The 13,151-nt window shown below is 36.8% G+C and overlaps 1 protein-coding gene across 4 annotated transcripts in view; it reads right to left on the reverse strand.

The window, feature by feature from the left end:
• LOC143244185 (ras-related and estrogen-regulated growth inhibitor-like) overlaps nt 1-13,151 on the reverse strand; it is a 70,623-nt gene that overhangs the window by 29,746 nt on the left and 27,726 nt on the right. For all 4 annotated transcript variants that reach the window (XM_076488451.1, XM_076488622.1, XM_076488534.1 and 1 more), the window contains one exon: nt 10,889-11,019. In XM_076488451.1, coding sequence (XP_076344566.1) covers nt 10,889-11,019 — 131 coding nt within the window. The remainder of the gene's footprint in view (nt 1-10,888; nt 11,020-13,151) is intronic.

Consider the following 13,151-nt stretch of genomic DNA (forward strand, 5'->3'; position numbering starts at 1 on the left):
CACAAGCTGTTGACTTCCCACATAAAATAGTTTTTTAATGTAGTTTTTAAACTCTATAAACATGGAAGCTCCTCTACTCAATAAGTTTGATACTGACTCCAGTTATGTAATTAGTTGCTGCTAAGTCACAAAGAAAGCACTTCAGTCTCTTGTAGGTTTAATAAGTTAAGAAATTAACGTGGTTAAAAGTGGCATAACTTTTACCAGGAGATTAATATATATTAATAACAGATCCAAACGGTTGCATCACAAAAATTATGTAAACACTTTTCTCAAAGAATACTTGAGCATTGCAATGCATCTTCAGTAGTCATGGTATTGCTTTACTGATCTCAAGTTAGTGGTTTTGGATCTGCTTCTAATCACATCTGGAAATACATTTTAACCTTGCTGAAGGGATTAACTACTCCTGAAACGTACGGACATTACAGCTTCAAGTTTAAAAATGAAGTCCTTCAGTGATGTCGAGAAAACCCACTTGTAGAGAAATATATATGTAAAAACGGCTCGTTTGGGTTGAGAAAATATTTTACAGAGAAGAGCGAACAACGTTTCGACCTTCTTCGGTCATCGTCAGGTTAAAAATAATAAAATAAATGATATGAAATTACATATTCAAACATCTAACACCGCCCTCTACATTCCGACACTCAGTTACACAACCCCTTTCAAACATGTGGTCAGCTTCCGGTCAGTTACCTCTTTCTTTCTTTGTGAACCTGACGATGACCGAAGAATGTCGAAACGTTGTTCGCTCTTCTATGTAAAATATTTTCTCAACCCAAACGAGCCGTTTTTACATATGTACAAGTCTGTACTGTGTTGTCAGTTATGAATTTTGAACACAAGCATACCTAAACTGATTGATTTCTGTTATTCCGTTTAAAAAGACAGTCGGAGATTTGATAAACTTTAAGTTTCTAATCCGTATTCGAAGCTGACAATTAAGACAGACATCTTACTTGCCATTTAGCAAGGTTATGTGCTGAAGATAATCCAGTTCAGCAAAAAAAACAAACTTTATTTTACTAGATCATTTCTGTTTGTCTTTGTATTTATTGCAAATCTAGCCATCTTTGTATTATACTTCTATTTTTAAACATTTTAACACTTAGATCTGATTGATTTGCTATAGGATGATGATTTAGTTTATGTATTTGAAGCTAAGAGTGTTGTAATAATATTGTGATCTTACATAGGCCTGATTTTGTTGTAAACCTTGACAATCTGCTCTGAATAAAGCTGCTCTTTGTACGATTTGATGTTTCGTGTTAAGTGGATTAATCCATACCATATCACTCTTTCTGGAATGATCAACAAAGTTATTAACCAAGAACCGCAAAATAATTGGAACAAATCAATAGACGAGTCCAAATCTTACCCAGCCTTATTCTGGCGGAAATTTAAATCAATATATATTAATGAATCTCCTCATTAAAATAATAAAATGCAAAACAGTAATTACATTGCCATCATTGATAAGGGATAAGCAGATATGTTTGCACTTTACTCTGAAGACATATTCCAAGCTCTAATCTAATAACTTTTGATGAACAACATAAAATGATCGCTCACAAATAAGCGTAACAGCAGCCACATGTACACCCCAATTTTGCCGTATTGCTTTCCAACAAACAAAATCATAATATATATCAGGTCATTCCATAAGTAACGTCCGAAAATTTAATACAGAAAGTGCGTCATCATTTCTGTCTTTGCAGAAGGCTTTAATGACTAAAATATGTAGTAGGACATGTATAAAAATGTTCAGACATATAAAAGAAAGTAACCTAACTCCACGTTTTCAGAGCATTAATCAAATAAACCCTTATGAAGATGGATGAGCATATTAAGCATATAATGCTTTATGATTTTAGAAAAGACAATAATGCAGCAGAAACTACACGAAACATTCAAGGTGTTTATGGTCCGGAGTCTCTCAATGAAAGAAAATGTCGAAGGTCATATCGGGAGACTGCAGCTTAACTGATGTGCCACGTTCAGGTCATCCTGTTGAGTTTAATGATGACTTGCTGCTGGCTGCACTTGATGAAGATTGTGCTGTAACAGTTGAAGAACTAGAACAGAAGTTTAACTCAACCCATTCAACAGTTCATCATCATCTGCAACAGCTTGAAAAGGTGTCAAAACTTGGAAAATGGGTCTTCCATGATCTGACAAAAGCCAACCTTAGAGCAAGAGTGGACATTTCTACTTCTCTGCACTCTCGTGAAAGTAACTCACCTTTTTTGGACAGGTTAGTGACTGAAGGTGAAAAATGTGTATCTTGTAAAAATGTGAAGAGCCGCAGACAATGGCTCAGTGCAGGTAAACTGGCTAAAGCATAGTCCAAAATGGACATCCACCCTAGTAAAGTCTTGCTGAGCGTTCGGTTGTGTGATCCACTTTGAGTTGCTGCCACTCAATGTAAAGATTACATCAAACATCTATTGTTAACAGTTAGAGCGCTTAAATGTTGCACTGAAAGAAAAGAGGCCTGCTTTGATCTATCGTAAAGGTGTTGTGTTACACCAGGATAATGCACGGCCACATATAGCAAGGATCATATCTGCAAAGACTGAAGAGCTAGACTGGGAAAAACTACCACATCCTCCTTATTCTCCGGCCCGGCATGGCCAGGTGGGTTAAGGTGTTCGACTCGTAATCTGAGGGTCACAGGTTCGAGTCCCGGTCGCACCAAACATGCTTGCCCTATCAGCCGTGGGGGCGTCATAATGTGACGGTCAATCCCACTATTCGTTGGTAAAAGAGTAGCCCAAGAGTTGGCTGTGATAATAAGCTGCCTTCCGTCTAGTCTTACACTGCCGAATTAGGAACGGCTAGGGCAGGTAGCCCTCATGTAGCTTTGCGCAAAATTTCAAAACAAACAAATATTATTCTCCAGACCATGCCCCATCTGATTATCATCTATTTCGAAGATTGCAGAACTATCTTGATGGAAGAAGAGCGTGGAACACATGTAAGTATCAAAACTACACTCCCTACATTCGTTTCCTCTGAACTCCAATAATTTTATAGAAGTGGCATTCAGAAGCTTGTGGATCGTTGGCATGAAGTAATTAACAATAATGGAACATACATTATTAATTAAATAACATTAAAAGCATTTCAAATCCTTTCTCTTTTTCTGAACCTAAGATTGGTCATTACTTAAGAGATGACCTGATATATATATATGCACCCTATTTTGATAAAAGAACTCGAAATCATTATGAAAACTATAATACACAGGCCCGGGAAAAGATAGAATTCATAACACAGTTATCAAAAATGTTTCTCATAACGCACTGACACACCTAAGTCAGTGTACAAAACTTCTTTATAATCAGGTTATTACTATTCTATCTGGAAATTCGCTATTATGAAACTAATGAACAAGAAAAATGACACATTATGTAACCCCAACGATTAAACCTATAAGCTTCCTAGACACCACAGGCAAACTCGTGGAAAAACTAATAACTAATAGAGAACTAAGCCTTATAGAACTAAGAAAACATCCTTATTGATATACCAATGACAATTAGAAATAATAGACGAACTATTAGCTATCTAGTTAGATTAACTGAATCAGTTTTTCAGGGCTTTAACAAACTAAACATACTACAACTTTTCTCGATAGTGAAAAGAACTTTCCACTTCGTTTGACATTATAGTTTGAAGTACAAGTTATCAAGGGTCGATATCAAGTTTTCTAATGCACCAGACTAATGAAGTTAAAGTTGACAATAGCATACCCAGATCATTCTTATTAACTGAAAGCGGGTGTTCCACAAGGCTTAGAATTAAGCCCCCTATTGTACATCTTATTTACTAATCATACGTCATTTCCTCAATTAACATACACGCTGGCGTTGTCACTTGGAGCTCTCGTGTGACCCATTTGTTGCAGCAAGAACAGTATAAGCAACGCTATACCAAATACCTCCATGGTGCCACAAGTGGCTGGCAGACCTCAACCATCTAGAAACTCAACCTGTAGTGATGTAGTGAATACACAACAAACAAAAGAAAAACCTACAGCATGTAAGTCACAAATTATATAATACCTCATTATCATTCACCAATACATTTAAAGTTATATTCATAACTCTAAACAAAACATTCGCATAGGAAGATGAGATAAATAATATTATCCAAAACACCATCAAAAAGAGTCGCTTTCATCAATCGACTTCGAGAAATGGATTAAGGACCCAGCAACCAATTTAATCTAACAATACATAAAACCTAAATCAGACCTTAATCCGAGTATGTTTGTAATCTAACATGTAATGTGTCATATAAACTTGTTAATAAACAAACCCATAAAATAGCATTTCAACTTTCAAGACATACTCCCTACCAGCTCTCGAGAAATTTAAATTTGCGATGACTAAACAAAGAATGCGTTTGCAATCTAGAATTCAATTATTACAAACATGTCTCTCACCAAAATTCATCAGCCAAAACATTTTCCAATGTTGCAGCCACTCCTACCTCCTGAAAATCGTATATATCGTCAATGAAGTCAATACACATTTCGTAAGTACCTTAACTATACAATCACCAGCTGTTATAAAATAAACCTCCATATAGGAATGAGCTAATTCAGCAAGTATATGTTGCTGCTAGGTATACATAACTGTTTGTTTTAACTTTATTACAAAAGTGCTACTTAATTTCTAAGGTATTATCAGAAGTCATAGTTATGGCAAGTTTACTAAAATAATTGTCTACAAATCATTTGTTTTGCTGTTCAATTGTTAGGAACTAACTTCAGTTACTCGAACCTTCTGAATTTTTCTCGTTTCTTGAAATAAGTATTGTTACGTTATAACATTTGATAGTTGTAGAAAGTTCTAGGCCTCAGTTGAGATATAAAAAGGGAAAAAAGACAGATACAGATTGGATGATCATGAGCTTATCCATAAAGTTGTAAAATGGCGACTTTTAAAATGAAATAATCACAGATTGTATTGTAATAACAGAGTAGTAAAATATAATTGGTCTTGTTAGTTGAGTTCTAAAGTATCTGGACCAGCATGTGAGAGCTTTCATGAAAAATAGGGAATTATTTAAAGCTCTGAAATTAACTGTGGTAATTAACTGTATAAAAATATTTGTATATACAAATGACTTGTTTGTGATAAATTTCAACAATGAACAAACCGTATACAGTCCAATTGTTTTGAAATAATACATTAAAACATGTCATAAACACCAACCGTAAAAAAATCTACTCCATGCTGACATTTGACGAGCCAGACAAGATTATACAGCGGTAAACAGCGATAAAAGATGTGAACAGCAATGGAAATAGGCCTATATATGCACAGTTACAAGGCCCAAAGAGACAAGTGTTAAAAAGGAGAGGTAGGGAAGAGAGAATGAAAGATAAAGCCTGAAAGAAGAGTGTGAGCATGAAATACAAAAGAGAAAAAAGGAGAGAAAGAAGAGCCTAAAATATAGAAAATATGAGCCCAACTTGAGATTGTAAAGCTCATTCAACAGAAAGACAATGGACTCAATAATGGCTATGCAGTGAAAGTCAGCCCACCCGAGCTGTCTAAATTTGATGAAAAGAAGGATGAAATGGTCTTCTTTATCTAGAGATATATGAAAGATTCGCCCAAAGCCAGAAATGAGACAACTATATACTGGCATAATGTCAGAGGATGCCATGGATAATGACAAATCGAAAGTGGTCTTATTGAACTGTTATGAAGGTACTGAGAAATGTTTGTACTGGAAACTTAGAGAAGTCAAACCTGACAATGGAGAATGTCTCCCGCTGGGACAGCGGTAATTCTACAGACTTGCAACGCTGAAATCAGGGGTTCGATTCCCCTTGATGGACACAGCAGATAACCAGATGTGGCTTTGCTAGAAGAAAATCGCACGAACTGGAGGAACTGTACTTGAATTTGTGGCACGACTGGGAAATACTTCACAAGATGGACCAGCATGGCCGAGTGTGGAAATAGTTTCAAAGGACTAGCAAATCTACTAACATGTGATCACATACTCAGGTGACACGTCACTGTCCCTAAAAGAGAGAACACCAAAATAAATGGACAGAATTAGTAAGTTGGTAGAACAGTATATAGAAACTCATATAGAGAGAGTATAACAGCAAAAATAAAAATAACTAGTCAAAGTTGTAACCAGAGATGGCTGACCTGAAACAGTAGTCTACCAAAAGTGATAAGAAGTCAACAATCAGAAGAGAGAAGAGATGTTATGGTTGTTATAAAACGTGGCACGTTGCAAGTGAGCGCAAATCAGTCACTAGCAAATAACAACAGAAATCCCAACAAAAAGCAGTTGAATGTCACAAAGATGGTGTAAGAAAGAAACAAGTAAAGAGTGACTTTCATCACTGATCCTGCTTCATGAAGAAACAGAATGAAAATAACTAATCAGCTTCACCACAATAAGGAAGTGCTGTCACCATAATTAAACAGTGTAGGAGTGATTGGAATATTTGACAAATATCGAGAGGCGCTAAAAAACCATAACATGTCTGTAAGTAAAGACTGTGTAAGGAGCCAGAAAGTAAAAATACTACAAACACTTGGTGCAGTGGTGCAATCAGGACAACCAGTCTAACTACTTGGTACAGTGGTGCAACCAGGACAACCAGTCTAACTACTTGGCACAGTGATGCAACCAGGACAACCAGTCTAACTACTTGGTACAGTGGTGCAATCAGGACAACCAGTCTAACTACTTGGTACAGTAGTGCAATCAGGACAACCAGTCTAACTACTTGGTACAGTGGTGCAACCAGGATAACCAGTCTAACTACTTGGTACAGTGGTGCAACCAGGACAACCACTCTAACTTCTTGGTACAGTGGTGCAATCAGGACAACCAGTCTAACTACTTGGTACAGTGGTGCAACCAGGACAACCAGTCTAACTACTTGGTACAGTGGTGCAACCAGGACAACCAGTCTAACTACTTGGTACAGTGGTGCAACCAGGACAACCAGTCTAAGTACTTGGTACAGTGGTGCAACCAGGACAACCAGTCTAACTACTTGGTACAGTGGTGCAACCAGGACAACCAGTCTAACTACTTGGTACAGTGGTGCAATCAGGACAACCAGTCTAACTACTTGGTACAGTGGTGCAACCAGTACAACCAGTCTAACTACTTGGTACAGTGGTGCAACCAGGACAACCAGTCTAACTACTTGGTACAGTGGTGCAACCAGGACAACCAGTCTAACTACTTGGTACAGTAGTGCAATCAGGACAACCAGTCTAAATACTTGGTACAGTGGTGCAACCAGGACAACCAGTCTAACTACTTGGTACAGTGGTGCAACCAGGACAACCAGTCTAACAACTTGGTACAGTGGTGCAACCAGGACAACCAGTCTAACTACTTGGTAAAGTGGTGCAACCAGAACAACCAGTCTAGTATCTGAGGGCCAGGTGACAGGCAATACAATGAGAACGTTTATCATAGCAAGAATAAAATTGGAAATTCCATACTATGTGGGAGACCTTAAGGTCATGTGTGTGAAGTACCACTCTGTGTCTTGATAAATGGAAATATACCATACCGTAAAAAGTTGGAAGGAAGTAGACAAAAAGTAGAATGATGACGCATCTGCAGCTTTCACTAGAGGAAAGCAACCAAGATATCAAGCCTCTAAAATACTCGAAAGGTGACACTGAAGAATGCACAGAAGAAAGACCTTTTGTTACAAAAGTTCAACGACAATGTCAGAAAGAAAGTGGAGCACAAGACAAAATGCAAAAGAGCTCACAGTACAGAGGATCAAAAGAAAGAAACAATCTCTCAAGATAGTTCTACTGGAAAAGTTAAACAGATCATAGTTATCAGCAGAATACTGGATTCATGTGATGAATCTGGCTCACGAGTCGATTGTGGAGAAAAACTAGGAGTAAAATAACAGATATAATCACCAGCTTCCACCGGTTGTTGGTCACCGGATATATGACCAGACCCTACAGGTCATGTGATAACTGTTAAAGGACAATAATAAGATGGAAGGTAGTCAAAGTGAAATGCCTATCACAAAAGAGCTGTTCAGAAGAGCAGCTATGGACTTTATCAGACCACTAGCACCTGTTTCTGAGAAGGGAAACCAGTAGTCGATTATGTAATATGTTATTCAGATAGAGATGAATAGTGTAGAAGAAGCCCTTCTGGAAGTGTTCTGCAAACTAGGCTTTCCAAAAGGTGAGTAGTGTATACCCACATCAGCAACAAGCAACCTTTCACCACCCTGTACAACCCCAGATACAATGGAGTTTGCGAGAGAGACAGTGGAGTCTTAAAGAGTATACTGAAGAAGATATGCTAGGAGAACTCAAGTGACTGGGAAAGACTACTGCAGTTTGCTTACTGAGAAGTCTCATAAGCGACTACAGGTCTTCATCCTTTGAATTGCAGTATGGAAGAATAACACAAGGTTTGATGCAGGTATTGAAAGAACTATGGACTGGAGAAGAAGAATCAGGAGTGATAAACACATACTAGTACGTTTTATACCTCCAAATTATACTGGAAGAGACTAGTAAGCTCATTCGAGAAAGATTGTATAAAGCCCAAAGCATTCAGTAGCTTTTTACTTATCCTTTCATATTGGGATCTTTTATCTTTTTTTGGCCATGGCCGTCGCTGTGCCTCATCAGACATGCATTTACACGCATCCAGTAGCATAATTCAAGTTATCTCAGCGCATTTGGCCGAAAACAAACTTCAACCACCATGCTGAAACGCAAATCCATTACCTCGCATAGGGTAAAAGAGGATTGTTTAATCTTCAAGCACCCTTGGTGATTAATTGTTTCATAACAATTACTTTTGCACCAAATAATTGCCAAAGAAAAGCAAGGCAAGCTTCTCTTTAACAAGAAGATCAAACAGAAGGCTTTGATTCTAAAACCCACAGACTACAACAAATTGAGGAAAGGACCTATTAAAGCGCAGGTGAAAGTGGATAGAAATACCAGTATCTACCGCGCCAATCCGTTAAAGTGCTACTTAAAGAAGGAAGAAGACCCAACAATTAATTTAAATAACAATTAATTTTACACCAAAATAACTGCCAAAGAAAGGCAAGGCAATAATCACTGATGTCGAGAAAACCCACTTGTAGTGAAATAATTAAGTTGGTAGAACAGTATATGGAAACTCATAGAGAGAGTATAACTGCAAAAATAAAAACAACTAGTCAAAGTTGTAACCAGAGGTGGCTGACCTGAAACAGTAGTCTACCAAAAGTGATAAGAAGTCAACAATCAGAAGAGAGAAGAGATGTTATGCTTGTACCAAAGATGAATCTGATTTCTCCGCTGATTTCTCCAAGCCCGTTCCCTTGGCTGTGGTTTCGCTAGATACAGAGTATGTTGCAGGTGTGGCTGTCAGATGCAGAACCAGAAAATGGTGACTTTGTCATGAAAAATGAAGACCTACTGAATCTAAGACCATTAAGTGGAGATGAGACATACAAAGACGTCAACACCAGGGAATAACTGACTGGCAAGCAGAAGAAGGAGCTACAAGATCACGAACAGGGAACAAGTCAAAGCGAAACCCTTCCAAATGTCTTATGTGATGAAAGAACTGATTACGCAATAAGTAAAGATAATGTTAGAAACTGAAGTCATTGAGCCTACTGCTCACCAGTAGTATTCATACAGAAGACGAATGGGTAAAACTGCTTCTGCCAAGATTTTCAGAAGCCAAACTTCGCGACGAAGATTCCAAATCTATGGACAATCAAGAGCCTATTATGGCAAAAACTAGATGAGGCCCAAGTTCTCTACAAAAACTTACCTCTTACCAATAGAGGTCGTTGGTAGATTTTACCTCAAATTGATCCCATTTGATGTGTCAACAACACGAAGATCAGAAAGCTTCTAATTGAAATCGGACCTTCTCGACTTCACATCCTCTTGGAATATCCCAAAATAGCACACAGATTAATTACTGATTTTTCCCACTCCTCACTTACAGCAATGCATAACAGAAGGATGAAGAGAATTTTTTCTAAGCATCCTCAGTTGATTTTCTAAATTGTGATTTAAGTTCCTGGTGGTATAGTGGACTGCTATTAGACGTGGGCTAGTGTAGACGTTTTTCTTTTACTTGAATAATATTTAATTACAAGCAGCTGTTCAGACGTGTCTTTCTTTGATTTGTGCTGACTTGAATAATATTTAATTTTTGATTTGTGCTGATTTTTCACACCCTTCTCTGCTGATTTGTGCTGAATAAAGGTACTGTTCACACCCTTCTCTGCTGATTTGTGCTGAATAAAGGTACTGTTCACACCCTTCTCTGCTGATTTGTGCTGAATAAAGGTACTGTTCACACCCTTCTATGTTGACGTTTTGTTGGATTACATTTATATCCTTCATTAATACTGAAACTGATTAACAAGCAAATAACAAGTGACTAACAGGCACTTTGTCCGTATATAAGATATCAGTAAGGTTAGTTACAAAAGCTGTCAGATTAATCATATATTCAATATAACCGCAATACAACACGGGGTCTTAACATAAGTGTTTTAGTTTTTCTCTCACGAGTATTGTTCATTAATACCAAAATCCTTTTTTTTTTCAATTAATAGGTGCATTAAAATTTCAACAACTGGCTTAAAAGCGTAATAAGTTCACATAAAATTATATCTAATATTTAAATGCATAACTAACTTTTGATGCATGCAGAAGCTGTATTATAGTATCTAAGTAGACCAAATAATTATTATTCAGATTTATCCAACTGCTATTCTTACCTGTAATAGTCCTCTGATGGGGCAGAGGTAAACTTATGAACTGACAACACTACACTTTGGGTTTGATTTAAACAAACTTACTATATAAGTAATGGATGTTACCTTTCCGGAAGTGTCTGTTACTCGTACTGGAAGTATTCTGTCATTTATACTAATGTTTCGCTCGTAGCAAAACGAAGTACAGTGGGAATATTCTGAGAGGTATTTCTTCGTGAGAAAACGAACCACCAAAGCTGCAGAACGTTATAAAATGAAATTAGATAATCAGCTAAATAACAAAGAAATCATTAAATTTACATACAGAAGTTAGAAGACATTCGTCACTATTTTATTAACGACACCAATTAGATGTTCTAGCAGACGTGCATTTATTAGAAGAGATCGTAACAGCGGTACCTTGAAACTAAAGGTTCTTTTTTTCATTTTAACTATCTGAACTAAGTACCAAGTACCACTTACTCTCTAGCTTCTAATCCAATCTAATTTGTTTTCTGTCTTAAGACAGGTTTACGACCTAGCTCTCCCTTCAAAACGCCCTATATCGAAATATTTCCTTGTGTTGTTAAATAGCTATCATTGTACGTGATGTCATCCAGCAATGTCCTTCGTTCCTTGTGTCTTGTTTAAGGCCCAGAATGAAAGCGAAGGATTTTACTTCATCTATAAAACCGAAACTGATACACAACAATGATTACATATTGATCCAAACCAAACATCTAAGTATTTCCTAAAACTGAGTCTCTGTTTTTCAAGACAGTAATTACTTGGAAGCAACCAAAACAAACAAACAAGTAGTTTAAAAAACAAACAAACTTGAAGTTTAAAAACGTGATAAACAGCTTTTCCAAAGAACGTTGCCAATCACAAAATATACTGACCCGTGTCTCATCGTGACCCACCTTATTACCAAAAAACAGCTCGTCTTCATACCTGATTCCATTAAAGTGAGACAGAAAAAACACTAGCCAGTTGCATGTGAGTCGAGATTTGAATGTTTTTTTTTAACAACATGTTATTTTGTTGGAACATTTGATCACTGTCCTATTTCGTAGATTTGAAAAAACATTTTTTTTTATAAACATCACTGATGAAGTCCTTAATGAGTGAGATGATAAACATGTTATAATGTTATAGAAGCTCATACTTCTCATATTTTGTCAGAACTGTGTAATCTGAGAGTCGAGGGTTCGAATCCCCGTTGCACCAAACATGCTCGCCCTTTCCGCCGTGGGGGCGTTATAAGGTGACAGTCAACCCCACTATTCATTGGTAAAAGAATAGCCCAAGAGTTGGCGGTGGGTGGAGATGACTACCTGCCTTCCCTCTAGTCTTACACCACTAAATATGGAACGGCGAGCGCAGATAGCCTTCGTGTAGCTTTGCGCAAAATTCAAACAAACAAACATCCCAATTTTAAAGAAAACAAAACAAAAACTATCAGTCATGTTTTCTGTTTTGGTCTCTCTAACAGCCGTTCATCCAGCCCAGGAAATATTGATAGTATAAAGTCTAAATTTACTTTTATTCTAGCATAGTGGTATCTACACTTTCTACCATTTTTATCGTATCTAGTCAAATCAAATCTCTTCAGATGTTTCGTTGAACTCGATAATGTAGATTTTGTTTCTTTCGTGTTATCTCAACTTTCATTGCTGCCGGGTGTACATCAGTTCTATAATTACAATCAAACGCTACACAGTCAGCCATTTTCTAAATAGAAAACTTTGATCGATATAACAAATTAGAAAGCATACTGACAATAAAAAATAATGGTAACACCCCATAAACCGGTTATAACACTTTGTTGTGCTTGATGCTTTCTAAGTCATAAATTCTAGGCTTAAAAAAAACGCAACAGTTTTCAATGTTCAATACATCTAAGTGTATGTGTGTGCGCGAGTGTAAAATAGTGCGTTCTATAGCCAGAAAAGCATTGTAAATTTAGTTAATTACATATTTCTTCAACCAGAATAAATATCAACGTAACTTTTGAATATAATTTAAGAAAATTGAAAAAGTTGTTTAGATATCCTTTAAAAGCAGATTTGTAGATGGCGGTTGCCCCTTACTGGCAACCATTGTTCATTTCAGCCGTTTAAAAATTTAGATGTTGGCTTGTTTTCCGTTTTATTTTTTTTACTGGAAACTTAGTGCTGGATCAGTAAAACATGAAATTCACGTTGAAAAAATTTTAAATAACACAAAACTAACCCATAACTGTACTTGTAACACACGCACGTTATTTATACATGTTTAGCATTATTTATATTTGTGGAAACAAATTAAACCACTCAATGCTGACGCAGGTTCAGAATGTTCAATAAAAAGAATAAACGAAAATGTTATGATTTATAACGTGTTTTGT

Source organism: Tachypleus tridentatus, chromosome 1 (assembly GCF_004210375.1).
Source record: "Tachypleus tridentatus isolate NWPU-2018 chromosome 1, ASM421037v1, whole genome shotgun sequence".
NCBI classification, from domain to species: Eukaryota; Metazoa; Arthropoda; class Merostomata; order Xiphosura; family Limulidae; genus Tachypleus; species Tachypleus tridentatus.